The sequence below is a fragment of the Zootoca vivipara genome, chromosome 9 (genome assembly GCF_965207765.1).
Source record: "Zootoca vivipara chromosome 9, rZooViv2.hap1.1, whole genome shotgun sequence".
Lineage (NCBI taxonomy): Eukaryota > Metazoa > Chordata > Lepidosauria > Squamata > Lacertidae > Zootoca > Zootoca vivipara.
The window spans coordinates 49,819,770-49,846,808 of NC_142592.1; the positions used below are offsets into that span (position 1 = coordinate 49,819,770).

Consider the following 27,039-nt stretch of genomic DNA (forward strand, 5'->3'; position numbering starts at 1 on the left):
CAAGAAGATCAAGCCTATCCTTATTCTTAAGGAAATCAGCCCTGAGTGCTCACTGGAAGGACAGATTGTGAAGCTGAGGCTCCAATACTTTGGCTACCTCATGAGAAGAGAAGACTCCTTGGAAAAGACCCTGATGTTGGGAAAGATTGAGGGCACAAGGAGAAGGGGGCGACAGAGGATGAGATGGTTGGACAGTGTTCTTGAAAGTACCAACATGGGTCTGGCCAAACTGCAGGAGGCAGTGGAAGACAGGAGTGCCTGGTGTGTGCTGGTCCATGGGGTCACAAAGAGTCGGACACGACTAAACGACTAAACAACAACAACACTGAACATGAACATTCTCAGGATTCAGTTTTTGTGCTTCCATGCCACATGAGGACAACTACTTCTCCTGTCACATCTCCCCCCCCTTTCTTCCTACACAGCTTCTCTTCCTGCACCACTTTCAGCTGGACTCATTGCTGTCCATTAGGTTGCCAACTAATATTTGTCTCCACAGCCTCTTATTTAATCTCTTAGCCAATTACCAGATTTTTTGTTGTTGATGCAGCCTGAACTTTAAAGAGAGTTGTGTTCTCCCTCAATATCTCCAAGCCCACATGCAAAAAAAGACATGCAAAATAGCTTACATTGACCCTGCTGGTGTCCAGCAGTCCCCTAGGGCATGTGCTCACTCACTTTGACACAGTCTCTCTCATGCTTAGCCTGTTTGCACATAATTCTAAATTATACAAACTCTTACTGTTTTCTGGAAGAAAACACTATTATATATCTGATCCCAAGACAAATGAAGACAGGCCAGGGATGGGAGCGATCAAGGGACTACCGTTCTATGAATTTTTTGTTTCTCTTACGTTGGTTGAACATTTTGTTGCTCCTGCTTCAAACAATGTCAGCCCTTGTTATGGGAGTGCTAACCAGCCTGAATATTACTGCTCAAATTGTGCTGAGTTGAGGGGCAGATACTGGGATCTCAAAAGCCAGCCAGCCTTGGGGGTGTCCTATGGCACGCCAAACCCTCTGGACCATCCTGGTTCCATCTTGGCCTGTCCCTGCCCTCACAGCCCACAATCCAAGGAGGCCAGGGTGGGTGGGTTTGAAAATCAAAAGTTGGTAGCCCTACTTTGGTCAAATAGGTAGGCTCCTGTCCTGGTCAAGTACAGTGTGACATTGTCCCTCTCATTCCATCAACGATGATGATGATGATGATTTAGGCTGAATTAGCATTCTATGGTTTTTTAAGTGTGTTTGTGGGAGGGGGTTATTGGTTAGTTTTTGTTTTATTATGCATTTTGAGTATCGGCTGCTGGTTATCAGAAGTGGGCAATAACTGTTGGACCCAGATCCTGGGATCTGCTCTAGGTTAAGCATTGGAATCCCTGCAGACTCTCACTGCTTGGAGACTGGGGTGCATGCAACAATGCTGCTGTATCAAGAAAGAAAACCCAAGGGCGATGAATAAGCAGAGGAATAGAGGGACGGGAGAATCACATTGCTGGCTCAAACCCAAGACCATCTAGTCTAGGATTCTGCTTCCAACAGCAACTTGCCAGACATCTCTGAGAGTTCATAGGCAAGGCATAAAGGTGAACAACCCCCTGTTTGTCCCTGGCATCTGGTATTCAGAGTGTGCTACCTCTGTACAGAGAGATTCCATACAGATATATATATATTTATTTATTTTTAAAAAAACGCTCTCTAAAGCTACCTTATTAAGGTCATCTGCAGGGTGACATGAAGTAGAAGATGAAGGGATTATGGCTCAGACTTCTGGGAACCTGTACACAAATCTCTGCCTTAAACTCATTTAGTACCGTAGTTCCAAGACTAAGAGACATGTGGCACTGTACAGGATAAGTCTGAGATCTGAAAAGAACTGCAAGATTTCTTGGCCAACAGTGACAAGATGTAGGAGAGACCCAATTAGCTTTTTTTGTTTTGTTTAAAAACAATTTATACTTCAAACAGTTGCAGAGAGGAGGACCCTTCACACTGGCAATGGGGGAGACGGAGTTAATTCTTTCCCTCATTCCCCCAAAGTCAATCTTTGCCTTTATTTCGCCCACATTTAACTTTGCAGCTTTAAAAGCTATGGGAGAGAGAGAAATACAGGTTGAACAGGTATCTTATCCCCCCCCCCCAAACAGTTGAGTGTAGGGGGGCAATTTCCATCTGGAGGGGGCATTCAGCTGCTCTGAAGGATAACTAAATAAAAGACAGCTGATCACATTGTCATAGGGCAGGCACCCCCAAAATGCGGCCCTCCAGATGTTTTGGCCTACAACTCCCATGATCCCTAGCTAAGAGGACCAGTGGTCAGGGATGATGGGAATTGTAGTCCAAAACATCTGGAGGGCTGAAGTTTGGGGGTGCCTGTCCTAGGTTCTACAAGCAAAAGAGCGATTTGACCATCTTGTTTCTTGAATAATAACATAGCAACCCATTTTTTAAACTGGTGGATTTTCAAAAGTAGGCAGAAATATAGCATGAGGCCTGCTTTTTGAAGAGCGGGTGCAGGAACTATCTGTTAAAAGGTTTACTGATTTTCTTTGTTTTTAATAATGATGGTTCTCTCTATATATTTTTAATAAAGACGGTTTTATGTATATATTTGCTTTCAACTGTGGATTTTAACATTGTTTATTATCTTCAATTTTATTGTACAGATTTTTTCAATCAAGCAGTTTTGAAGTCTTCTAAATAAGTAAAACTTGGGGATTTGAGGAAGGGCTGTGCTTCAGTGGGAGAAAGTCCCAGGTTCAAAACCCAGCACCTCCCAGGTAGGTATCCCTTACCTGAAACCCTTGGGAGTCGCTGCCAGTCAGTGTAGACAATACTGAGCTAGATGGACCAGTGTCTGACTCAGTATAAAGCATCTTCCTATGTTCCCAGAGCTGAGAGCTGGACCATAAAGAGGGCTGTTCGCCGAAGGATTGATGCTTTTGAATTGTGGTGCTGGAGGAGACTTTTGAGAGTCCCATGGCCTGCAAGAAGATCAAGCCTATCCATTCTGAAGGAAATCAGCCTTGAGTGCTCACTGGAAGGACAGATCGTGAAGCTGAGGCTCCAATACTTTGGCCACCTCATGAGAAGAGAAGACTCCCTGGAAAAGACCCTTATGATGGGAAAGATTGAGGACACAAGGAGAAGGGGACGATAGAGGACGAAATGGTAGGACAGTGTTCTTGAAGCTACGAACATGAGTCTGACCAAACTGTGGGAGGCAGTGAAAGACAGGAGTGCCTGGCATGCTATGGTCCATGGGGTCACGAAGAGTCGGACATGACTAAACGACTAAACAACAATGTTCCCAGAGGCATGTGCTGGGCCCAGACCATTTAGGGCTGTACATTACCACTGCATTCATGTTTCACATCCCAACTCTCTGCATGTGTCCGTTGCCTTTTCCGTATCATTGGACTTCAATTTACTTGTAGCCAAGTGAAGTGAAAGAAAGCACATTAATGGATGCTACTGTGCTAAAGCTAAGGCTCAGATCTACCAAACACACAAAGGACAGTGCTCATAGCAACAAGCTATAATTACGCAACCCCAAAAGGTGATTTAATCCTCCCTCTCCCAGCAGAGAGAGAGGAATAGGTGAAGGGATATTTCTTCGTTTAACTAATACAATGCAGCTGCACAAAATTGATTCTGGGACCAATAAGATTTGGGCGGGGTGGTGGTCAAATCTAAAACCCATATATGAGCAGGAAAACAACCCTATAAAGTAGAAATGAAGAAATTCATTGACATACATAAGAAATGGAATGTTATTTCTAAAAAGTCAGTTGAAATTATTGTATTCAGCTCAGTGCAATGTGGATATTACAATGAAGATATGCTTTCTAAAAATAATAATAAACCCCCAATCCACAACAGATGTTAAAGGAGCCATTTTCCCCATAGCAAGAAAACATTAAGATGAAGAACAGCCCCTGTTGCCTTGTGAGATGTAATTAGTTGTGGGTGATCTCCTTTTGGAGATAACATGCACTGTTCGTTTCAGTTCGAAAGCCGAGTGATCCTCTTTTCAAAAGGTCAAGCGGCTGATTATTTGGAGGGGGGATTCTTAGATCCTATACTCTTAACTTTAATTTCCCACATGGCAGGGAGTTGTTACGAGGTTTTTGTATCAGTTTCAATACAAAATTTCCGAAGCAGTGTACAATAAAAAAAAAAGCCCCATAACAATCAAATCATGAGAGAGCATAAGTATCCTGAAACAATTAAGAACGGAAAATGGAATTAAAAAAGCAAAAGCCATCAACACCATGAACATAACAGCAAAGACACGCATATGTATTAGCAAGCAAAAGGGAGGTCTTAACCTGCTCGGAAAAGGATAGCAGAGTGCCAGAATGCTAGGTTTACACCTGAAAAGGCCCTGTGTCTCCTGGGAGCTACCTGGGCCTCTATCCAAAGTGGTGCCAAGTCACTTGCTCAAGGATTTCTGCCTGTGCATTAGAATTTTCTCTTCTCCTCCTGCCATGCCCCCCCCCCATGAATTTCTTTGCATGCATTTCTGTCTAGTTTCAAGATATTGTATTTATTGAATTAGATTGGCATTTACCTTTTGTTTCTCTTTTTAAAAATTCTGCTTCTTTCACTTATACATATGCTGCAGATCACAGCTTCAGACATGTCCCAAACCACTGAAGTTGTGATTAATCTTTAAAAACAACAACCAGGAGTCTCTCTGTAGTAAAAAATATATAATTAATAATAATATCCAGGGGTCTAATTTCCAATAAAGATTTAGATTTGTGTACTCCGCGTTGTATTCTCTAAGTTGTTAACCTCATTAATCAGACCTTCTATGATGAATAAATCCAATCTGACATAATTTTTATTCCTTGCTGACATATGTGTACAGTTTCGTAGTTTTGGACTGGCTATGCACCAAGCATCAAAGTAAATGTCAAAACAAAATAAAAAATTCCTTCCAGTAGCACCTTAGAGACCAACTAAGTTTGTCATAGGTATGAGCTTTCGTGTGCATGTACACTTCTTCAGATACTTCAGAAAGTAAATGTGTTTATGTAATACACTGTAGAAGGATGTTTTAAAAGAAGGTGGCGTGCATTGGGGGGGTATGTGGTAGGTGAGAGGTTCTGCTTTTATCAAAATAATAAATAAGTACAAGATTTAAGTCACCACCTATCACCACTTTCGCCTTATTGAAATGAGTGCAGTAATGTAAAAGTTTCATCCAAAAATTGTTCTTGTTGGGTATTAGGTACATAAATAGAGCATAATGCCAGCCAGGAGTTATCTAACAGATCTTTAAGGAAGATCAATCTTCCATTAGTTGGACCACTGCTTCTGACCCATCAAGGTATTGATTGATTGATTGATTGATTGATATTTATTACGGCCATTGGCCCATCACACAACAATTTCCCATACCAACATGTTGTTGTTGTTTAGTCGTTTAATCGTGTCCGACTCTTCGTGACCCCATGGACCATAGCACGTCAGGCACTCCTGTCTTGCACTGCCTCCCGCAGTTTGGTCAAACTCATGTTCGTAGCTTCAAGAACACTGTCCAACCATCTTGTCCTCTGTCGTCCCCTTCTCCTTGTGCCCTCAATCTTTCCCAACATCAGGGTCTTTTCCAAGGATTCTTCTCTTCTCATGAGGTGGCCAAAGTATTGGAGCCTCAGCTTCACGATCTGTCCTTCCAGGGAGCACTCAGGGCTGATTTCCTTAAGAATGGATAGGTTTGATCTTCTAGCAGTCCATGAGACTCTCAAGAGTCTCCTCCAGCACCATAATTCAAAAGCATCAATTCTTCGGCGATCAGCCTTCTTTATGGTCCAGCTCTCACTTCCATACATCACTACTGGGAAAACCATAGCTTTAACTATACGGACCTTTGTCGGCAAGGTGATGTCTCTGCTTTTTAAGATGCTGTCTAGGTTTGTCATTGCTTTTCTCACAAGAAGCAGGCGTCTTTTAATTTCGTGACTGCTTTCACCATCTGCAGTGATCAAGGAGCCCAAGAAAGTAAAATCTCTCACTGCCTCCATTTCTTCCCCTTCTATTTGCCAGGAGGTGATCGGACCAGTGGCCATGATCTTGGTTTTTTTGATGTTGAGCTTCAGACCATATTTTGCGCTCTCCTCTTTCACCCTCATTAAAAGGTTCTTTAATTCCTCCTCGCTTTCTGCCATCAAGGTTGTGTCATCTGCATATCTGAGGTTGTTGATATTTCTTCCAGCAATCTTAATTCCGGCTTGGGATTCATCTAGTCCAGCCTTTCGCATGATGAATTCTGCATATAAGTTAAATAAGCAGGGAGAGAATATACAGCCTTGTCGTACTCCTTTCCCAATTTTGAACCAATCAGTTGTTCCATATCCAGTTCTAACTGTAGCTTCTTGTCCCACATAGAGATTTCTCAGGAGACAGATGAGGTGATCAGGCACTCCCATTTCTTTAAGAACCTGCCATAGTTTGCTGTGGTCGACACAGTCAAAGGCTTTTGCATAGTCAATGAAGCAGAAGTAGACGTTTTTCTGGAACTCTCTAGCTTTCTAGACATATACCAACATATATGTACTTAAACCACCCATCAAGCTATATTTTATAGTCATCCAACAACACACACACAAAAACAGACAGAATCACACATAGGAAAATGCCTCAGATTAGACCATTTGTTCATCAGTACTGACTACTCTGGCAGTCACTCCCCAAGGTCCCAGATCAAATCACCTGTCTCCTAATTATCCTTTAACAGGACATGCCAGAGACTGAACTTGCAAGCCTTCTGCATCCAAGGCATGTGCTTGACCACTGAGCTATGTTCCCTCACCATATGCAATTACATTAGTTGAACAGTGAATATCTTCCCCCACTCTCTACTGAGACCATCCATACGGTATATGATTTTCAAGCACACCCTGAGAACTGAAGGGGTATGTGTTCATTTCCGAAAAGCGGGATCTACAACACCGTGATTGAAATAATCCTCTCAAGACCTGAGGGCTTTCAGAATAGAAGGCATATATTGTTTTGACGTGAATGAAGCTGAAAAGTTGCTTTGACATCCTGCTGTCAAGGAAACCAGTCCACACAAAAAGAAAACAATTGTGATGGTATCAGTCAAATGATTCAAGTGACCTTAGGAGAATAGCAATACAGGCTCCAGTTTCAAATATCTGTATTCATCCTGGGGGTGGGATAAAGATATTTGCTCTCCATATTCATTTGGAAGCCATTTTCAATTGGGAATGTGTTAAGTACTGTATCTCCTCCAAGACTGTCAGATCAAACTCGAAGTCAAACAATACGTACGATGCTTCCACATACTTGCATTCATTCCTTGCATTCATAAGAATCGAGAGCCTGGAGAAGAGAGTAGGGGAGGATGGCGGATGATGCTCAGCCATTTTTCAGGCATAGCACTGCATGCGCACATAGATGTGTGTGCACTCTGCAAAAACAGCCCCCACCAGTAGTCAAAAAAAAAACATTTAAATGCCTTTGTTTACATGTCATTATGTTACATTGTATGTTCAGCTGCTCAGTATTCAGTATAGAGCTGGTATGTTATGGTTGCCATGTTGCAAGAAGCGAAAATCCAGACCAAAAAAAATTTGTTGAGCTTTTTTGGCAAAATCTCAACTCTTCCAATATGCGCTGCCACACATCCCGGACATTTTTGATGCTTTCCGAAATATATGCTATACCTACTGCGGGGATCTGTAGTCCCATAGTGAGTTTGCACCGTCCAACTGTATTATTAATATTTATTGATTTTGACAATTTATGTACCACTGAATTGTAATAATCTCTGCTGTAGTGATCCTTTTAGTTTTCAGTAGAGTTCTGTGGATCCTGAACACATGATGTTCAAATAGTGCTATGAAAGAAGGTGTATGGCCTAGGTTTAAAATGCCTTTTGGACATTTCGAGGAAGCAGACAAAGCAAGGTTAACCTTTTGTCATGCCGAAATTGTGCCACACCTGGGAGTATTCCCACAATATATGTAAAAATTAAATACTGGAATCACAACAGTACCAACAGTTGGCACATTTACTAATTTCGGGATGGATAAAGGCAGTGGGGTGCCAATGGAAACATATGACTATTGTTGCTGGCAAATCTCTACACTACTTACAAAACAGAATAAAAAATACAAAGTTTAAAACATTTTTACATTAACAAAGCAACAACTAGAAGAATCACATCAACAACAATGTCAAAACACCAGCAGTATATAGGACATGATAACCCACTACAAAATCCAGGAAAAGAGGAATCTTTAACCTGGCACTGAAAATGCCTTTTTATTACGATGTGGGCCTAGCATGTCACAATGAAGTTTTAAAATTAGAGTGGTTAATTCAAGCAGCGGCAAATGTTATCTAAAATAGGTTTGATTATTTCTTTCTTTCTTTTAAAAAAGGGTAAATTACAAGAAGAATGCTTCAGAAGTATTTCAAAGGAAAAAAGAGGGGAAGCCTCGGACGCCTTACAAGCCTCTAGGCCAAACTTAGCTAATAAGCAACAATTCAAACTGAATATATTGCCATCTTGCCGTGACCAGAAGGTTAAACTCAGTTTGTTTGAAGCTGTTATCCTCCTCAATCAACTGGGACAAGAACAACAGATTATTCTCAATCCAATGCTTCCAGAAAGCGCCTCTGCTCTTTGTCTTGACCTCCGGATTTTGCCATGGCGTCAGGACCATGTGAGCATATGGATCAAAGGCTGGGCTGCAGGAGTTTGCCAAGCCAGACACATGTTCAAAGGGCTGTGAACGATCGGGTATTTAAAAATGGATAGAATCCAAGGCCTATCCAAGCATACCCTCACTGATCCATTTCCAAAAGGAACCATTAGGGCATTCCCTGGGCAGCTTCCAGAAGGCAATACTTAACCCTAGAAAGGAGGAAGGCTTTTGATGCGGGCTAAGAAAGGCAACACCTTGCTACACTCTTATTGACAGCTGGAGATTTTATAAGCTGTTCTGCATTTGCCAGACCACAGGATAGTTTTGCAAATGCATTTATAAAATAAAAAAGCCAACTTTAGTAATGGTTTCGAGGAATATGCACAGGTAGCAGTTTTAGGATTCATACTTATCCATTCTGAAGGAAATCAGCCTTGAGTGCTCACTGGAAGGACAGATCGTGAAGCTGAGGCTCCAATACTTTGGCCACCTCATGAGAAGAGAAGACTCCCTGGAAAAGACCCTGATGTTGGGAAAGATGGAGGGCACAAGGAGAAGGGGACGACAGAGGACGAGATGGTTGGACAGTGTTCTCGAAGCTACGAACATGGGTCTGACCAAACTGCAGGAGGCAGTGGAAGACAGGAGTGCCTGGCGTTCTATGGTCCATGGGGTCACGAAGAGTTGGACACGACTAAATGACTAAACAACAACAACAACAACAACAACAACAACAACAACAACAACAACAACAACAACAACTATATGTGGCACAGCATTTGTATTAAAAGTACTAATTTTCCCTCACCCAATATTCATCATAGGAGCTTTGCAGGGCCAGCTCTAGGTAGAGTCCTGGTGGCGCGGGGCTGTGCGGCAAAGCTGTGCGGAAGTCATGCTGCGCCCCGCGAGGGCGCTGGAGCGATCTCCGCCCCTCAGCGCCAGGGCGCGCGACCTGCTCGAGACTGCCCTGGGAGCTTGTCCATCTGTCTAGATTTTGACAGCAGCACTTCTCTAGAATGCCTGCCATACTTGCTTGGACTAATATGTGGATATTGCTAGTGATGGTCAGACCAAGATATTTAATGGACTCAGCACCTTAAAGTAAAAGGCCACTGGCCACATATTTCACACAAATAACTGCCCTATATACAGGACAGATTATTGTTCCCTATGGGGTTGATGCCCTGATATTTCTGCAAATGAGATCCATCAAGCAAAGGCTTTCAGGAGAGGTATGGTCCCATTTCCCGCTGCAGAGTGCAATTTGGAAAGTTGCACATGTAAAGGTTTGCAGTTCTTTAATGTTTAATGTTTTCACTAAGTAGCTGCCTCATTTGCACAACAGGGGAGAGAAATCGGATAGGAACATTGGATGTTGCTTTAAAGTAAATTGGACAGGTATATCCGGCATTTGAAGCTGCCCAGGCCATAGCTGCCAAGTTTTCCCTTTTCTCGCGAGGAAGCCTATTCAGCATAATGGAATTTCCCTTTAAAAAAGGGATAACTTGGCAGCTATGGCCCAGGCGTCTGTTCTCCAGGAGTCTTTTCCATACTTATATGGAGGTGCTGGGATTGAACATAGTAGCTTATTGCAAGCAAAGCATGAACTCTGTCATTAGGGACAGGGGAGACATTTGAGTAACTGTGGTTATAAAACCTGGTGCCACTTGGAATACTATGCAAAGACACCTCCCCAAAATCACTACAAGACTGCAAACTTTAATCAACTAATCAGTTAGAATAATTGATTGAAGTTTATTAAATTAACAAAAAAAGGCATCCTGAGCAAGCAGGAAATACATGTTATTTAAACATGTATTTAAGATAAAATACTTACAAAAACTGAATACAAAAAACAGGTATTGCCCCTTTACTTTCACCCAGGAGACAATAACTTTTTTAACATGGCACCTGTTGTGGCATTTACGCATGGAAACATTATTTTCTTTTCTTTAGAAGTGTAGTTTTATGATATGCGCATTTATGCTGCAATCCTACACCCACTGACATGGGAGTAAGACCTACTGAAGTCAATGGAATATGCTTCTGAGTAGCTAGACATGCATGGGATTGCACTGCTTTGATTAAAATTTCTTCAATCATGGTACAGTTCTAATTACAAGTCTAATGCTGCAACAACAACAGAATGGGGTACATATGTCAGCAAGGCCAGGAGAAAGCAACATTTTCTAACTACTGCTTCTGTCCTTACTATATACAGTCCCCTAATTCATGTTTATAATTCTTCCATTGTTTTCAAACGGCATTTTGAGACTCATTCCATTGTTTCGTGCTGAACAACAACCAAACCTTAAAAGCAACTTGGTGGGTTGTGGTTTTCAATGGACTAAAGCAACAATATAAAGAAAGCACCCTCCCAGCCTCATCCAAGTTCAGTGTTCTAGCTAATGAAGAGTGACAGTAAAGAGAGATTATTTCTTTAGGGACAATATCTGCCAACAGAAACTGTACTGGAAAGGAGCATGAACTTTTTACCAAGTAGCACACTTCTGTATCGCTGAGAAATATTAAATTTTCAAACTCAATTTTGTGAATAATGTAAAAAGGCAACAGAGGAGATCAAACAACGTGCAAGACCTCTTCCTGAGACTCTGGAGGGATGCTGCCAGTCAGAGTAGACAACAGGTAAACTAGATTGACAAATATAAGGCAGGTTCCTCTTTCTTCCTCTTTTCTTATCCCAACTTTACATATTTAAATTAAAAGAAGCTGAAAACAGAGTGTGTGAAGAGTTTCTGAATCTTTTCTGTGTAAGCACAGCCAAGTGTTGGAAATATTCACGGAATGAGAGCCGTGACGTTAATGTGTTGAAAATAATCTGTGTGGGAGCTTTGTATATTGTGGTTTTAGAGAAGGCTGAGTCACAAACCTAAAGTGACAAGAGGTGATCCTGTCCCCGAGGACTTTGCTGCAAATGGGTGGCTTTTTCTGACATTTACGAATTGGGTGACCCATCTAAATATGATTTTATTTGGAGGAACTTTGGGATTTATAGTGTTTGCTCCTTGATCAGTGATTTTCTTCCAACACACTCTCATCTCTATTGTCAACTCTTCCCCCTTTATCTAATATTTGACTAATCTTATTAACGTATTGTTTCTCTATGCTTGCCAGAGCTACTTGGAAGGCTTAACACCTGCTTTGCACCTGTGTTGTTGTTGAATTTATATTGTTATCAATAAAAAATAAAAAATGATGAAAATCATCAGTTATGAGTGTGACTTGCAATAGAATGTTGCAGCTTTAAAACATGTTCTTGTTCACTATTCCAGTCAGCCGGACATATCACCCATTATTATTATTATTATTATTATTATTATTATTATTATTATTACTGAAAGTTTTCAACATACTCCACTGCATTCTCCCCCATTTTTCATTCCCCCTGCAACAGTCAGCCAGCATTGTGTGGCTCCTGAGCATGTTAATTATTAATTATTATTATTATTATTATTATTATTATTATTATTATTATTATTATTATTATTATTTATACCCCGCCCATCTGGCTGGGTTTCCCCAGTCACTCTGGGCGGCTTCCAACAGAAAAATGAAATAAAATAATCAATTAAACATTAAAAGCCTCCCTAAACAGGGCTGCCTTCAGATGTCTTCTAAAAATTTGGTAGCTGTTTTTCCCTTTGACATCTGATGGGAGGGCATTCCACAGGACGGGCGCCACTACCGAGAAGGCCCTCTGCCTGGTTCCCTGCAACTTGGCTTCTCGCAACAAGGGAACCGCCAGAAGGCCCTTGGTACTGGACCTCAGTGTCCGGGCAGAATGATGGGGGTGGAGACGCTCCTTCAGGTATTCTGGACCGAAGCCATTTAGGGCTTTAAAGGTCAGCACCAACACTTTGAACTGTGCTTGGAAACGTACTGGGGGTTCAATCCTCACTGGGTTGTTTTGAAGGCTCCCTCCGAAGAGTGACTGTCCTTCTGCAAACTTGGGGATTCCTCAAATCCCACTAGTATTTCTTTCTTGTCCATTTTGGCTACCATACTTCAAAAACAGAGGGAATGGTCTGCTGGAGTGTTTAAAAGCCACATGAGAGCTAACAATCCAAGTTCTAATAGAAAAAGAAAGAAGGTAAGGATTGAGAACAGAGAAGGTGCATGATCTTTAGGATTTCAGCAACAGGAACTTTTCTTTAAATCACATGAACATGTGTAAAACACTGAAGTGAATGGCAAGTTCCTAAATTTTGAACAAATGTAACAGTTAATAGTTTTTGTTACATTTCTATGAAATCCTTATCATATCATAATGTTATAATATTCTGTGATAACAGAAAGACAGCCTATTAAACTTAGTAAGAATATCCTTCCCAACATTTCAGTGCTAATTAAAATATTGCAGTACCAAGAAAACAGCACTTAAAATAATTAACATGTCTCTCTTCTTCATCAGAAAGGGCTTAAAATGATTACACATATACCTCTTGGGAATGTTTGGTATTTAACATCACAGAAATATGACATTTGAATTTTTTATTTTGTAAAAAAAAAAACTGTCTTAAAAACGCAAGCTGCACCTAGCACTGGCATGCACAAGCTCATCAAGCACCCTCAAAATTGAAAAGTTATTTGGAATTGAAATATTATCTTCAAAATTAAAATATGCTGGGATTTCCCAAAATCCACATGCAAATTCAATGCCCATGAGAAGCAGAGCAAAAAGTGAAAATTTCAATCCTTGATCACTGACTTGCCCTGCAGTCCACTTTTCCCATCCTCACCCTGTGGCTGTTCTTATTTAAAAAAAATTATTACTGTATTATTATTATTGAAACTTTTCAACATACAATACAAAAACTAATCTAAATAAAAATAATAGAGAAAACTAAATAGAGAAAGAAGAGGGAAGAAAGAAAGAAAAATGCAAAGCCCTCTATCAGAGGTAGATCTCACACAAAAGGGGATAGACCCTCCCAGCTGTCATTTTGGGGCTTCCCTTTCTTCTCCCCGCCTCCCACCCTGGGGAATCTTCCCTCCCCTGCTTCTCACACAGGGTTCTTCACCAGCGAGATATCACCTTCCTGTGCATAGTGCCCTCCCTAACCCAGAATAGAGGACATCAGAAAACAAAACAAAATGTAGGCATGAGTAAACTGTTCATTATGAGCACACTCAAGAGCACCCAACTTTGCTTCCTAAACATAGAATCATAGAATCGTAGAGTTGGAAGAGACCACAAGGGCCATCCAGTCCAACCCCCTGCCAAGCAGGAAACACCATCAAAGCATTCCTGACATATGGCTGTTAAGCCTCTGCTTAAAGACCTCCAAAGAAGGAGACTCCACCACACTCCTTGGTAGCAAATTCCACTGCCAAACAGCTCTTATTGTCAGGAAGTTATTCCTAATGTTTAGGTGGAATCTTCTTTCTTGTTTGAATCCATTGCTCCGTGTCCGCTTCTCTAGAGCAGCAGAAAACAACCTTTCTCCCTCCTCTATATGACATCCTTTTATATATTTGAACATGGCTATCATATCACCCCTTAACCTCCTCTTCTCCAGGCTAAACATACCCAGCTCCCTAAGCCGTTCCTCATAAGGCATCGTTTCCAGCCTTTGACCATTTTGGTTGCCCTCCTCTGGACATATTGGGGCTGACAATAATATGCTCTTCCCCCGCCACCTCTGGTTTTCAATTTGCACCTATTATTCTTGCATTTGCTTTTTCCTCAGTCAGTTATATCAAAAATGTCACACAACCCCCATCACCTTTGAAATGTGAGTATGAAACACAGGTACTAAGAGCTAGTAAAAAAAACCCATCATCTTTAAAATGGTAACAACTGGGTGGACAAACAGAAAGACTTTCCTACAGTGCTTTTTTTTTATTAAGTAAAAGAAGAATGAAAGCCCACCAGAAGTAGAAGGTCAAGTCTAGAGGCGGAGTGATCCAAGTGTTGAAGTGTTGAACCAGGGCTGGGAAGATCCGCTTACCTTTGGGCATCATTTGGTAATAATCCCTGGTTCCCATGTTATTCTATCTTGCTGAAAAGCTTAGAACTTGCCAGAACTGACAGCTAAACCAACTCAAAGGTTGCAATCCTAGCCCTACTTATCTGGAAGCAAACCCCACGGAATTCAATAGGACTTAACTTCTGAATAGACTTGGGTAGGGTTGTGCTGGGAAACGGGGAAACAACAACAGCAAATGCAAATGAAATCAAGAGCTCCTTACCCACAAGCAGGTCCATATTCATTTATCAGTTTCTTGTGTTCTTCCCAAAAGCCCTGTGTGGACATAAAGAAACATCGCAGTGTTATAACTAATTCTTTGCACCACTCTTTCTGCTACTTCACCAACCTTCATCCAAAAATCGAATCTGAGAACGCAAGAAGGGCCAATGGCCCCTCTAGCCAAGCATCCTATTCTCTCAGGGGCCATCCAGATGCATGTGGAAAACTTGAAGCAGGGCCCAAGCACAACAGCCCTATTCTCCTCTCCTCTGGGATTCAGAAGAATTACTGCCTCCAACTATGGTGGTAAAACATAACCATCATGGTTAGCAGCCATAGCTAGCTTTATCCTCTGTCTAACCACAGAGCCTAGGGCTTGCTGATCAGAAGGTCGGTGGTTCGAATCCCCACGATGGGGTGAGCTCCCGTTGCTCGGTCCCAGCTCCTGCCCACCTAGCAGTTCGAAAGCACATCAAAGTGCAAGCAGATAAATAGGTACCGCTCCGGCGGGAAGGTAAACGGCGTTTCAGTGTGCTGCTCTTGTTCGCCAAAAGCGGCTTAGTCATGCTGGCCACATGACCCGGAAGCTGTACGCCGGCTCCCTCGGCCAATAAAGCGAGATGAGAACCGCAACCCCAGAGTCGGTCACGACTGGACCTAATGGTCAGGGGTCCCTTTACCTTTTAACCTTCTTTCAAAGCCACCCAAATCCTGAATATTCCTGCTTCGCTGGACGTCCATTATGAGAAAGGGAGAATAACATTTCTCAATCTGCTTTCTCCATGCCATGCATAGTTTCATAAAGTTTGCTCCAAGCAGAAAGATGGGAATCTTCCTATAGCCACACATCTCTCTCATATATACTTCCTTGTGTGGCCTTTGCAGGCAACTCTCATCTTAAGACACCGCACCACCCCAAAACAGCTGCACTGCATGATCCGCTAACAATTGTACCCCAGAGACACTGCAAAGCATCCTGTGGGGTGCACCTCACAGACAGCACACTCCTTCATTTGTGCTCCCAAGAATACAGATGTCCCAAGCAGTTTTTAAGGCTTGTTTGTCCATTGATGATACCGCAATCTGCAGGCATCCAGCCTCTTCAATCCAGAGCGGACTGGGACATACCTTCTCTGTGTACTCTTGCAAGCAAGAATGGAAGCAGTCAGTAGCTGCTCTGTAAGGAGGGCTGTGTTGATCCATAGCCTTGTCCTGCTATGCTCTTGCACTGTTAGGAAACACAGCTTCAAATATATCAGATGTCAGGATGCCATAAATGGATAAGTGTATGCCAAAATGGTTGTGGGCTATCTATCCATTTTGAAGGGGCGGAGAATGCATAGATAAAAGTTAAATTAAGAAGGGTTGAACACTTCGCTTGGAGGCGAAGCTATTTTTTCTTTTTATACTATATTCTTACGGTGAGTGAATTTTATAGAGTATTACTTTAACTTGGCTGGTTTTTAAGATCTGGCTTCTTTTACGGTGCAGAGATATGATCTGTTTCAGAATCATATTTATTGGTGTTTGAATTACAGTCTTTTGTGCCAGTTTCTTGGATGTGCTTGTCATGACTTAAATTGCAATGTCAGAATAACCTCTCTTCGGATCCTGTGTTCTTTTAAACTCTCAGTTTAGTCCTGAGCCGCCTTTCCTGGAGTCAGCCCTAACCAGAGGGCCAAAACCTTAAAATGTTTAATCTAAATAATTCAGTGAAACCACTCACAATACATTTTTCTTCTGGGGGCAGGGGAACAAGCAATAGGTTCCCCTCCGATGGTTTTAACAACTGAGAAGGTCTGTAAGGAAGAGCACCTTGAATTGGACCTGGAAATGAACTGGCAACCAATTCAGCTGTTTTAAAACAGGGGGCATATGGTCTCTAAATGGAATGCAGCCAGTAATCTGGCTGATGCATTTTGGGCCAGTTTCTGAGTTTCAGCCCTATATAATCAAAGTAATGTCGGAGAATGTTAATGCGTTTCGACTCCAGGCCAAAGAGGCAAGCCACTTTTCTGCATAAATTTTAAGAATTTGTAGCACAGTTGTAACCATACAGTGGTGCCTCACAAGACGAATTTAATTCATTCCGCGAGTCAATTCCTTTTGTGAAAAATTCGTCTTGCGAATCGCGGTTTCCCATAGGAATGCACTGAAATTTCTTTTTTTGCCCATAGGAACGCATTAATTAAATTTCAATGCATTCCTATGGGAAGCCGCAATTTGCAAGATGAATTTTTCACAAAACGAATTCATCTTGCGAGTCACCATCAGATCGCAAGATGCATTCGTCTTGCAAAAAATTCGTCTTGCAGGGCATTCTTCTTGCGAGGTACCACTGTACCTACTCAGAGATGAAATCAATGGGACGTACGCGCAAGTAAATGGGGTTAGGGTTGTAGCCTAAACTGGAAAGTCACTTGACCCTTCAACAAAGGAAGTGTTGGAACTGTCAAAGAGTAGAAGGATGATGAATAGAGCCAAATGGAAAGAAGCAGGCTACTGAGCAGGAAACAAATCAAGGAAGAGACCTTTCAAGTATCCCCCCCAAACAACTTTCATGAGGTAAGGAACTGCAATGGCCAAAAGAGCAAGCAGAGTCCTTTATTATAACAAAGCTTCAGTACCAGCAATGTATTTCATTCATTTACTGCCTTGCCCCACCCCAGCCCTGCCGAACCACATACTGAAAACAATGAAGTTTCTTGCGGTATTTGTGATTTCCAATAAAACACAAGATATTCAGATCAAATTATCAAGGCTGGAATTTGAATCTCTGGAGACAGTGAAACAGCAGCTAATAAAGCTGGCAGCAGCGTTTCATGAGGGAAAATAATGCACCAAGAAGATTCACTGAGTGAGGGATTTCAAAGCATTTCTTCTACTTTTTTTAATCAAATGAATCCTTTACTTGGGGTGGGGTGCATTATTCATTGTAAGTCACTTGGGTTTCTTCAAGAAAAGCAGGATAAAAAAATGTCTAAATATTTTCTAATAATACACTGAAATGGACAATCAGTTGCAAACAACAAGAAGAATAGCCATTTCTTTTCTTCTTAATTAATGGAGAATAGTTGGGGCTGGGGTGGGATTTCAGCACAGCACTAATATTAAGTGTAATATAGTAAGTTGCAATAATATAATAAAAAGAAGGCTTCTGCCACTAGCAGCCTAATGCAATGAAGTTTCTCTATTTAATGGGGAAATGTATCTATACCTAAATGTTTCTATACTTAAAAAGAAAAGCCACCCTTAAAAATGCAACTTCAGAACGAGGGGAATAATAGCCAAGGAACAGGAGTTTTCACAATGTCAGATTTGGCTGACCTGAAACTACACTGGTCAAAATGTGCAATCGGGTTACAAGCGCTTCTCTTCTGTTTTACATTCTCCTACAAGGTGGATCACACGTCCACATAAATAATGTGTGAGAGGAGCTCAAAAGATATCTAAGCACCACCTTTGAGAAGTGCAAAGGCTTTGCATATTCAGCCATTTTTCATCTGCCTCTGCGCTGACATCTTTAAGACACACACGTACAGGGAAACCAGCTTAGCGATCATGGCCATAAAATTTTTAGCAATAAAAAGTGTTTGCTTGTTATCAGCCTTATGGGTGAACTACGCACCAAGCCTTCTTCTCTGCCTGGCAGTCGCAGTGGAAGTGACTCAGCAGAACAAGGCTCCCTAAGCTGCACATCTACGGGGTGCAACACAAAACGGTTGGATCTAGCAAGTGGAAAAGTCTAAATAAGTGGCAGCAAAGGAATGCAAGGCTACATATTAAAATGCTTAAAATGCAGTGTAGCATTTGGGCATCAGAAAGGGGGGTGGGCACATCACCTGATTTGGTTCCCTAGGACTGCAGGACTCCTATTCAAGAAAGCTGTTGTCTCTGCACATGCAATGGCTGTTAGAATTTTATTATATTAAATCTATTCAGATCCTGACTTATGGTGGCTATGCAGCCAAAACACGTCTCAGAAACTAGCTCAGACTGTGTCTCAGGGTGTGGGGGACATAATGGCATGCCCTAGAGTAGGGCACAGAATCATAGAGTTGGAAGCAACCAAGAGGGTCATCTTGTCCAACCTTCTGCAATGCAGGAATCTTTTGGCCAATGTGGGCCTCGAACCCACGATGTTGAGATTAATAGTCTCATGCTCTACCAACCAAGCTATCCCTCCTGTCTCATGGTTGGCTGGAACATGGGACAGGAAGACTCCACAATGCAACATGTTGTTGAGTGGACCAGTTGTAGGCCTGTCATCTCTAAATATGTGGCATCTCAACAATATGTACCAGATACAGTAACTAGTACATGCCGTCTTCACACTGTACACATGTGCACACATGCAGTCAATTCAGTAAACCCATCACAAAGCTGAAATTGCTCTAGAAGCCAGCAGAATTTTTCTCCAAGCTTTAAAAAAACAACCACCACCAAGTCATGTACACAACTTGTTTCCTTTGATCATCATCTCTAATAGTTGTCCTCTGTGGGTAATATTCTTAAATTTATGTGTGTGCCATTTCAGATTTTAACACTAACACACACACACACACACACACACACACAGAGGCATTCTGAATTTAATGAAAGCAGCCTTCCTACCCTTTAGAGTTATTGAGAGGTTAGTGTTATGTAATTAAGTTAATCCTCATTTGTAAAGGCTAATTAACTAAATGCTAATTGAATCTGCATATGACAATTAGCACAATGTGTTCTCATTAGACAATTAAAAAGAATTACCCTGACTAAAATTCAGCAAGCTGTAAATTATTTTGTACCTTTTAAAGATTTTTTGGGAGAAAAGGAAAAGGGGAATATTTCGATGCAATGTTGTGTTTATACACTTGATTAGCCATTTGCCTCATCTCATGAACCAATGCTGCAAATAAATGGCTTTTGCCTATATTAATTCCTCTAAGGCAGGCATCCCCAAACTGCGGCCCTCCAGATGTTTTGGCCTACAACTCCCATGATCCCTAGGACCAGTGGTCAGGGAAGATGGGAATTGTAGTCCAAAACATCTGGAGGGCCGAAGTTTGGGGATGCCTGCTCTAAGGCTAATAAAACATATACCCACTTACTAGGGAGTAAGCTCCATTAAATTCAATGGGACTAACCTTTGAGCAGGCACATATAGAATTGCATTGTACATGTATGCAAGTTTTAGGCTAAGACTAAACAAAAATCACCACCGAAACCAGTCAGAATTTCTTCAAACTGTACAGGTGGAAAGCCCAGGACAGATGCAGTAACAAAATAATTTTTAGCATCTTGGTCCGGTTTCAAATTTGAGTCATTCCTCAATGACTGAGATGGGGAACCTGTCACCCTCCAAATGTTGCTGGACTCCAACGACTGTCATCAGCTGCAGCCAGCATGGCAAATGGACATGGATGATGGGAGTTGTAGTCCAACAACATCTGGGCTACACTGCCTGGTCTATGACCAGCCTTCACAAATCTAGAATCCTCCAGATGTTTTAGAGTACAGTTCCCATCAGCCCCGGCCAGCAAGTTTTGTAATCTAAAACACCCGCAAGACATCAAGGTGGGGAAGGCTTACCTAGATACTTCATCATCCTCAGCTCAACAAACCAAAGTACAAAGTACAAAGTACAAGGGCATCTGCCTCGCCAATATTAAAAACAGGGTCCTGAACAAGATGGGCCCTTAGTCTGATCCAGCAGTGTTCTTTTGATGATCCTCTGCACATGTTTATAAACTAGGACTAAATCCTCTGCAAACAAATTAGGGGAGTTGAGTATCTAGGTTTCGTTAATTCCCTTGGCGAGAGTCCCCTTCTAAGAAGTGGAGCGGAATGCTTATAACTTCTGGGGGAAAGGGAAACAGGAGAGAGAAGGGAAAAGGAATGGAAAGAGAAAGAAGGGAACACAATTGCTAAATGAAGAAATAACAAATTCTCCAGCAACATCATATGGCAGAGATTGGTTCCATACTGTTGAGAGAGATTTCTGAAGAAATGAATGCAGACTGCTATCCTAACAATGGAGGATTCATAGTTAGCAAATGAAAATCAGCCAGAGCAGTTCAGCAGCAGTTTGAGAAGGAGCTGCTAGGAGCAGGTTGATATATAAAAAGCCTGGCAGAAGTGCTGCCTCAACAGTCCGGAGGGTGAATGCAAATTACTTTGCTGAAAAGAGGCTCTTCACATTTTCAATCTTTCCTCTTGTGGAACTCCCAAGGGCTGGAAGATCTTTGGGTTGGCTGCTTATTATATCTTCCAAAAATCAAACAGAGTAGCCTAGTAGATCACATCAAAATTGAGTAGCCTTTTAAATACCTGGTACAGCATTTAAAATACAGGTATCCACCTGTATCCGACCACATCTCCTGCCACTAACAGTTGTTTTATATCTCTGACTGTTGCACCTCACTACTCTCCAGGAGTACTGAACACATCCATATCATTGAACACTTCTGCAGCCCTACTGCCAAAATCCAGGAATATTTTGGTAATGTTATACTGTATACCCTGCCCTGAAGAGACCCTGGAAACCTGTGATTAAATGTCTATCCTACAGAATGTGGAAGGCAGCTGGGAGCCCATGTCCTTCCCAATGAAGGATTTGCAGTGCAGGATACAACAGCAGCCATCCCTGAGAGGCGGCCTTTGCAGTCTCTGCTTAAATGACTCCAGAGAAGGAAAGTCATCTAGGAATAGGTGAATCTGCCAGATTTCCACATCTCTGTGGATTTAAAAAAAGCTTCATAAAAAATCATCAGCATCTGAATACAAAATTCTCCCAATATATGTACTTTTGCAAGCCATTTCTCCTAATGTAAGAACTATTTGTCGGTTGTTTCCATTAATGTACTGCTATACACATCCCTGAAGAACTGCATTGCAAAATTTGGAGCACAGTCAATTTCGAGGGGAAGGTTGAATTTCATGCATATTGTTTTGGGAATAGCAAATTTAACTTTGCCTTTAAATGCAAACTGAAACAAATCTCTCTCCCATCCCTACTATCTCCCAAGGCCATCTGCTTCACTCTAAAATAGTTCTTCTTATTAAGAAGTTTCTTCCGAAGCTTAGTCAAGATCCACTTCCCTACAATATCCACCCATTGATTGGAGTCTGGCCCCCTTCACATTTCTTTTAAAAGCAGCTGGGCATGGAGAGAAATTGGCTTGGATTTAACTCATACGTCTTTGCCACGCTCCCGCAGCAAACCAGCCCCCCTCCAGCTGCTATTTGTCCCATTAGTTACAAACATGTATTCCCCAAAGATTAAAAAGCAGGGAGAAGGGGGTGGGGGGGTCTGTATTGTAGAAACAGTGCAGGGAAGAGGTCAGATTCACTTTACCAACACCATGGTTCTTACGCCCACAACTGCTTCTAACTGAAATGTGATGGGAGATCTTGTCCAGTTAATTGGCCATGGATACAACAGTGTATCAATTAGAGAAATAAATATCATAAACCCATGTCTACTTAGAACTACTTAGAATTGATTGCAACGAGCCTTTCCCCAATTAAGTAGCACAGGATTGTAGCCAAGGAAAGGGAAAGAGCATGAAGCATTTTCGGTGCTTCCCCTGGAATTATGGAGTTTCCTCTTTTTCAGAGCTCTATCAGTAATTCAATAAATATCTGCCGCCTTCTGCTTTGTTGCTGCACCAGGGGAGAGCAGGGAACCGCTAGGTTTAAGCTTTGGTTTGAGAACACTGGTCAAAAATATGACTCGCAGAAACAAATCCTGAGGGCTTCCCTTTGATGGGAATTCAACCATCAATGTGTGTGATATTTTACGAGGCAAAATGTAGTTAAATAGAGAGTTATTAATGCATCCTCTTACTGCAAGATCACACATGCGGTCTGATTACATCTGGGAAGAGAAGCTGTTGCCTACAGTAGTTAATTTCATAAAAAGAACAGCCATGGAATAAAATAAGGCAGAAAGAACAGAAGGCACCGCCTAATGTCAGGCTAATTGTTCGGCCCACTCTTGTCCACAGCTTAGCGTTACGTCATTTTACGTATTTAAGAAAATAAATAAAATGTCACCTCTTTTCAAGAAAACCTCTAGGCAGTTTGCAAAAATACAAAACGAAACATTAGAATTATCGATTTAAAGACATGTAGGCTTTAAAAAATATTCAGAAGACTATGAAAATCAACAGCAGCTAAAAAGAAATAACACACCAAGTGTCTGGATTGGCTTGCGTAAACCAAAATGCTTTAAGCTGGGTACAGTGAAGGTGCCTGCCTGATGTCAGTAGTCAGAGACTCAAAGCGTAGGTTCTGCCACATGGAAAAGTCCAATTTCCTACAAAGAAAACATGTCCCAGGGTAGAAGCCTGAACAACCCTTTCTCAGATGCCTCCATACATGAAGAGGAATCATTTGTACAGAGGGCTGCTCTTGCGGCCCCACCTTCTATGCATGTAGGCTTCTTCCTTATAGACATCCTTGACTAATACATCGGTATCAGGGGCAAAGCCAGCAGCCACACACAACACACAACCAGCCACATTCTAGGTGCTGTTCCCCTTCCTGTGATTCACACACAAAAGAAACTAGAGTCAGGTTAGTTTGTCTACTGACAATAGATTTCTGTCTGATTACACTCCATCTCACTTAAGTCCAAAGTTAAGGAAGTGCATACAAGCTCAAACAATTATTTAAAAGAACCCCCACACCCATATGGGGCATTTTTTACTATTTGCTTCAATTAAAAGTTGATTTCGCGGCAAAGATTTTAATGTGCCGGGTCAAGATGAAATGAAAACAGACAGAATGGGTTGTAATCTAATGCCTCAAGATTTTGCCATGCAGCAACTAAAAACCTGTTAATGCCTTTGGTTAATCTTGCTCTATACTGGATACTGTTAGAGATATGGGTCCCCCCCTCCACTCCACAACATCAATTTGGCAACTATGCACTGACTCTATCATTTCCAGAGTAACAATCAATACTGGAATAATGTTTGCATAAATAGCTATGCTTTGTGGGAAACCTTTTGGAATAATTTCAACACTGTGGTCTTTCTACAACATGTGATGCAGTAATGTTGCTTCCTTGACTTTAATTATCAAAAAACACTGCATCGGTGCTGTGTGTGCACATGTCTTTATGGGTAATTGCGCTCTCAATAAAACAATTTAGCAGGCTATTTTAGGATAACTTTAAAGGGCCAATGGTCTTTTGGCAATTTAGCAGGTTATTTTGGGATCATGTCAAACACTTTGTTTTGTTTTTATCTCTTTTCATAGAATTGTAGAATTGGAAGGGATCCCCAAGGGTCATGCAAGAATCTCAACTAGGTCATACATGACAGGTGGCCATCCAACCTCTGCTTAAAAATACTCCAAGGAAGGAGACTCCGCCACCTCTCATGGGTGTCTGTTCCGCTGCCAAACAGCTCTTACTGCCAGAAAGTTCTTTCCGACGTTTAGTCAGAATCTCCTTTCTTGTAATTTGAAATCTTTTAAATTTAAATAGTATTGTTGTTTTTTAAAAAAGGGAAACAAAAAATTAACATACCTAGATTCTTTCGTCATGTAACAATACCTCAGATTTAAACCAGGAGGAGAAGTTGGGAGAGGACTGTCCCCAAAATAACAAATAGTCCAGATATTACATCAAATGCTACCTTGTGTATATCACAGGAAAAGAATCAGAGGTGCAATGTGGTGCGCAGAGCCAGTCCTACCATTTGGCAGGGTGAGATAACTTCCTCAGGCAGAAGATGCTGAGGAGTGGCAGTCAGGACCTGCCCTTAAGCTTGCCTGCTGCCCTCACCACCAGTGTGGAAAGTTAAGATTGAACTGCTTGTCCAGTCAGCTTCTGGGCGAGGCCATCTTGTTCTTTGACTCAAGACATCCACTACACTACCAAGCAAAAAGGATGCTTTTACCTCCACTTTCCAGAGACCTGAGGCGGGTGGTGGTAGGAGGGAAACTGAGTCCGAAAAAATGGGAAATCTAGCAGCTGCCATTAACAATTTTAACAATGCAAAAATGGAGACGAACCAGGGTCTGTAATTTTGCCAGAAAATAGGGACTGTCTTTCTTCGAACAAATAGGAACACGCCTGCTTTGGTGAGGGGAAGGGGCAACTCCAAGGAGCTGGCATTTCAAACACTGAAATGGATTTATCATTCTCTTTCAGACAGCTACATCTGGCAGCTTCACCATGAAAGATTTCATGGAGCTGTCATCGCTGCTGTTGCTGCACCTCCCACATCCATTTTGATTACAGGCTTGCGAGAGTCAGCTTTTTCAACCTGCTGTCCAAAGCAATGGTTAGTTGCCTCCTCTAATGAGCCTAATTTCATACGGTTCTCATTAACGGGGGAGATCAGCTGCTCTTCTTATCAATACTCCTGTCAAGTGAAGGTTCAAGCAGCCTTCTCTCTGACAGAGCTCTATTGGGAGGGTCAATTCATTGCTACCGTGCCAAAAGGCTGTGTGTTTAGCATTTGGCCCAGATATGGTTCAGAGAAGAGGAGGCTTGCTGTATTTTCTTGTGGAACAGTGGTGATACACAACAGCTGGCCTGAAGATGATGAGTTCAAGAGGAGCTTATACCTTCCCTAGCAAAACGTTCAGGTACTCCTAACTCATGGTTTGAGAACGCCAGTTGTGAGAATGTAATTAAAACCAAGCAAATAAATGATTTTTTTTTTTAAATTCTTTTTATTGCGTTTTCTATACATATGTACAACATACATACATTTCCAATACATTCAACAACCAAAATCGGAAAGGAACATGCACCACCAAACATGCGATACAGCTAGAAACGGATGTGAGTTTTTACAAGTATACAAATATAAAAATTCCAAAATATATCTTATTATTTTTAAATAAACTGAAAATTATTACAAATTCATCCACTTCGTTGCGTGTTTTGTTTGTTTCAATTCCTTTTCCCATTTATAATCTGTCCTCTTCTGTTTTCCCTATAATCGACTTCCACCTCTCTATCTTTTGGTCTTATTTTTCCTTTTAATCGGTTTTGCGCTCTTTAACATTATTCCCGTCATAAATTACCTTGCGATTTAAACATAAATTTCTGACTTGGGTTGCTCTAACTTGTTGCATTTTGTGATGAGAACCAACTGGCGTCTTAAGTTTTACCATACTCCTTTAAATATTTTGTAAATTTAATCCATTCCTTTTGGAACTTTTGTTCCTTCTGATCTCTTATTCTCCCCGTTAGCCTAGCCAGCTGCATGTATTCTGACATTTTCTCTCTCCAGTCCTCTATAGTCGGTAGTTCAGTTGATCTCCACTTCTTAGCCAGAATAACTCTCGCGGCAGTGGTGGCATACATGAAAAGGTTTTGATCCTCTTTTTTTATATTCCTACTCAGTATACCTAGTAACATCTCCTCCGGTTTTTTAGGGAAAGTGTATCTTAATAATCTTTTCAATTCATTATATATTTGCTCCCAATAAACTTTAACCTTGTCACAAAGCCACCATAGATGGTAATAGTCTCCCTCTTTAGTAGAACACTTCCAGCAATTTCTGTTTTTGGTTTTATTAATTTTGGCTAATTTAACAGGCGTTAAATGCCATCTAAACATCATTTTCATGATGTTTTCCTTCAAAAGAGTGCAGGCCGTGAATTTAATCTGGTTTTTCCATAAATTTTGCCATTGGTCAATATTTATGTTGTGGCCTAGATCTATTGCCCATTTGATCATGCACTCTTTAGTGATTTCGTCCTTTGTATTCCAATCCAGAAGGAGGTCATACATTTTTGTTAACAGTTTGTTCTTACCTTCCACAATTTCTGATTGGAATTTAGATTTAGTTGTCTCGAATCCGTGATTTTTATTATCATTTTTGAACAGGTCCTGAATCTGGTAATACTGGAGCCATCCTATACCTTCTTCTTTCAGTTGTTCATATGATTTAATTTTCCAGCCCTCTTTAGATTCAACAAGAATGTCCTCATACCTTAACCAGTTCTGCTCCATGTTTGTTCTTTTTATTGTCAAGATTTCTGTTGGTGACAGCCACCTTGGAGTTTTTCTTTCTAATAAATTTTTGTTTCTGGCCCAAACTTCGTATAATGGTTTCCTAATCACGTGTGATAGGAAACCTCTATGCGATTTAACCTTATCCTGCCACAAATAACTATGCCAGGTGAAT

General features: G+C 41.4%; 1 protein-coding gene across 10 annotated transcripts in view; it reads right to left on the bottom strand.

Moving 5' to 3' along the window:
* Positions 1-27,039, bottom strand: part of TBXAS1 (thromboxane A synthase 1) — a 254,516-nt gene that overhangs the window by 158,313 nt on the left and 69,164 nt on the right. For 8 of the 10 annotated variants that reach the window (XM_088652216.1, XM_035128282.3, XM_088652215.1 and 5 more), the window contains one exon: positions 14,901-14,953. The exons of 1 other annotated variant lie outside the window; for it this stretch is intronic. In XM_088652216.1, the coding sequence (XP_088508342.1) occupies positions 14,901-14,953 (53 nt within the window). Of the gene's footprint in view, positions 1-14,900; positions 14,954-16,027; positions 16,238-27,039 lie in introns of those variants that run through there. One more of the 10 variants, XM_088652217.1, reaches the window with a different exon arrangement.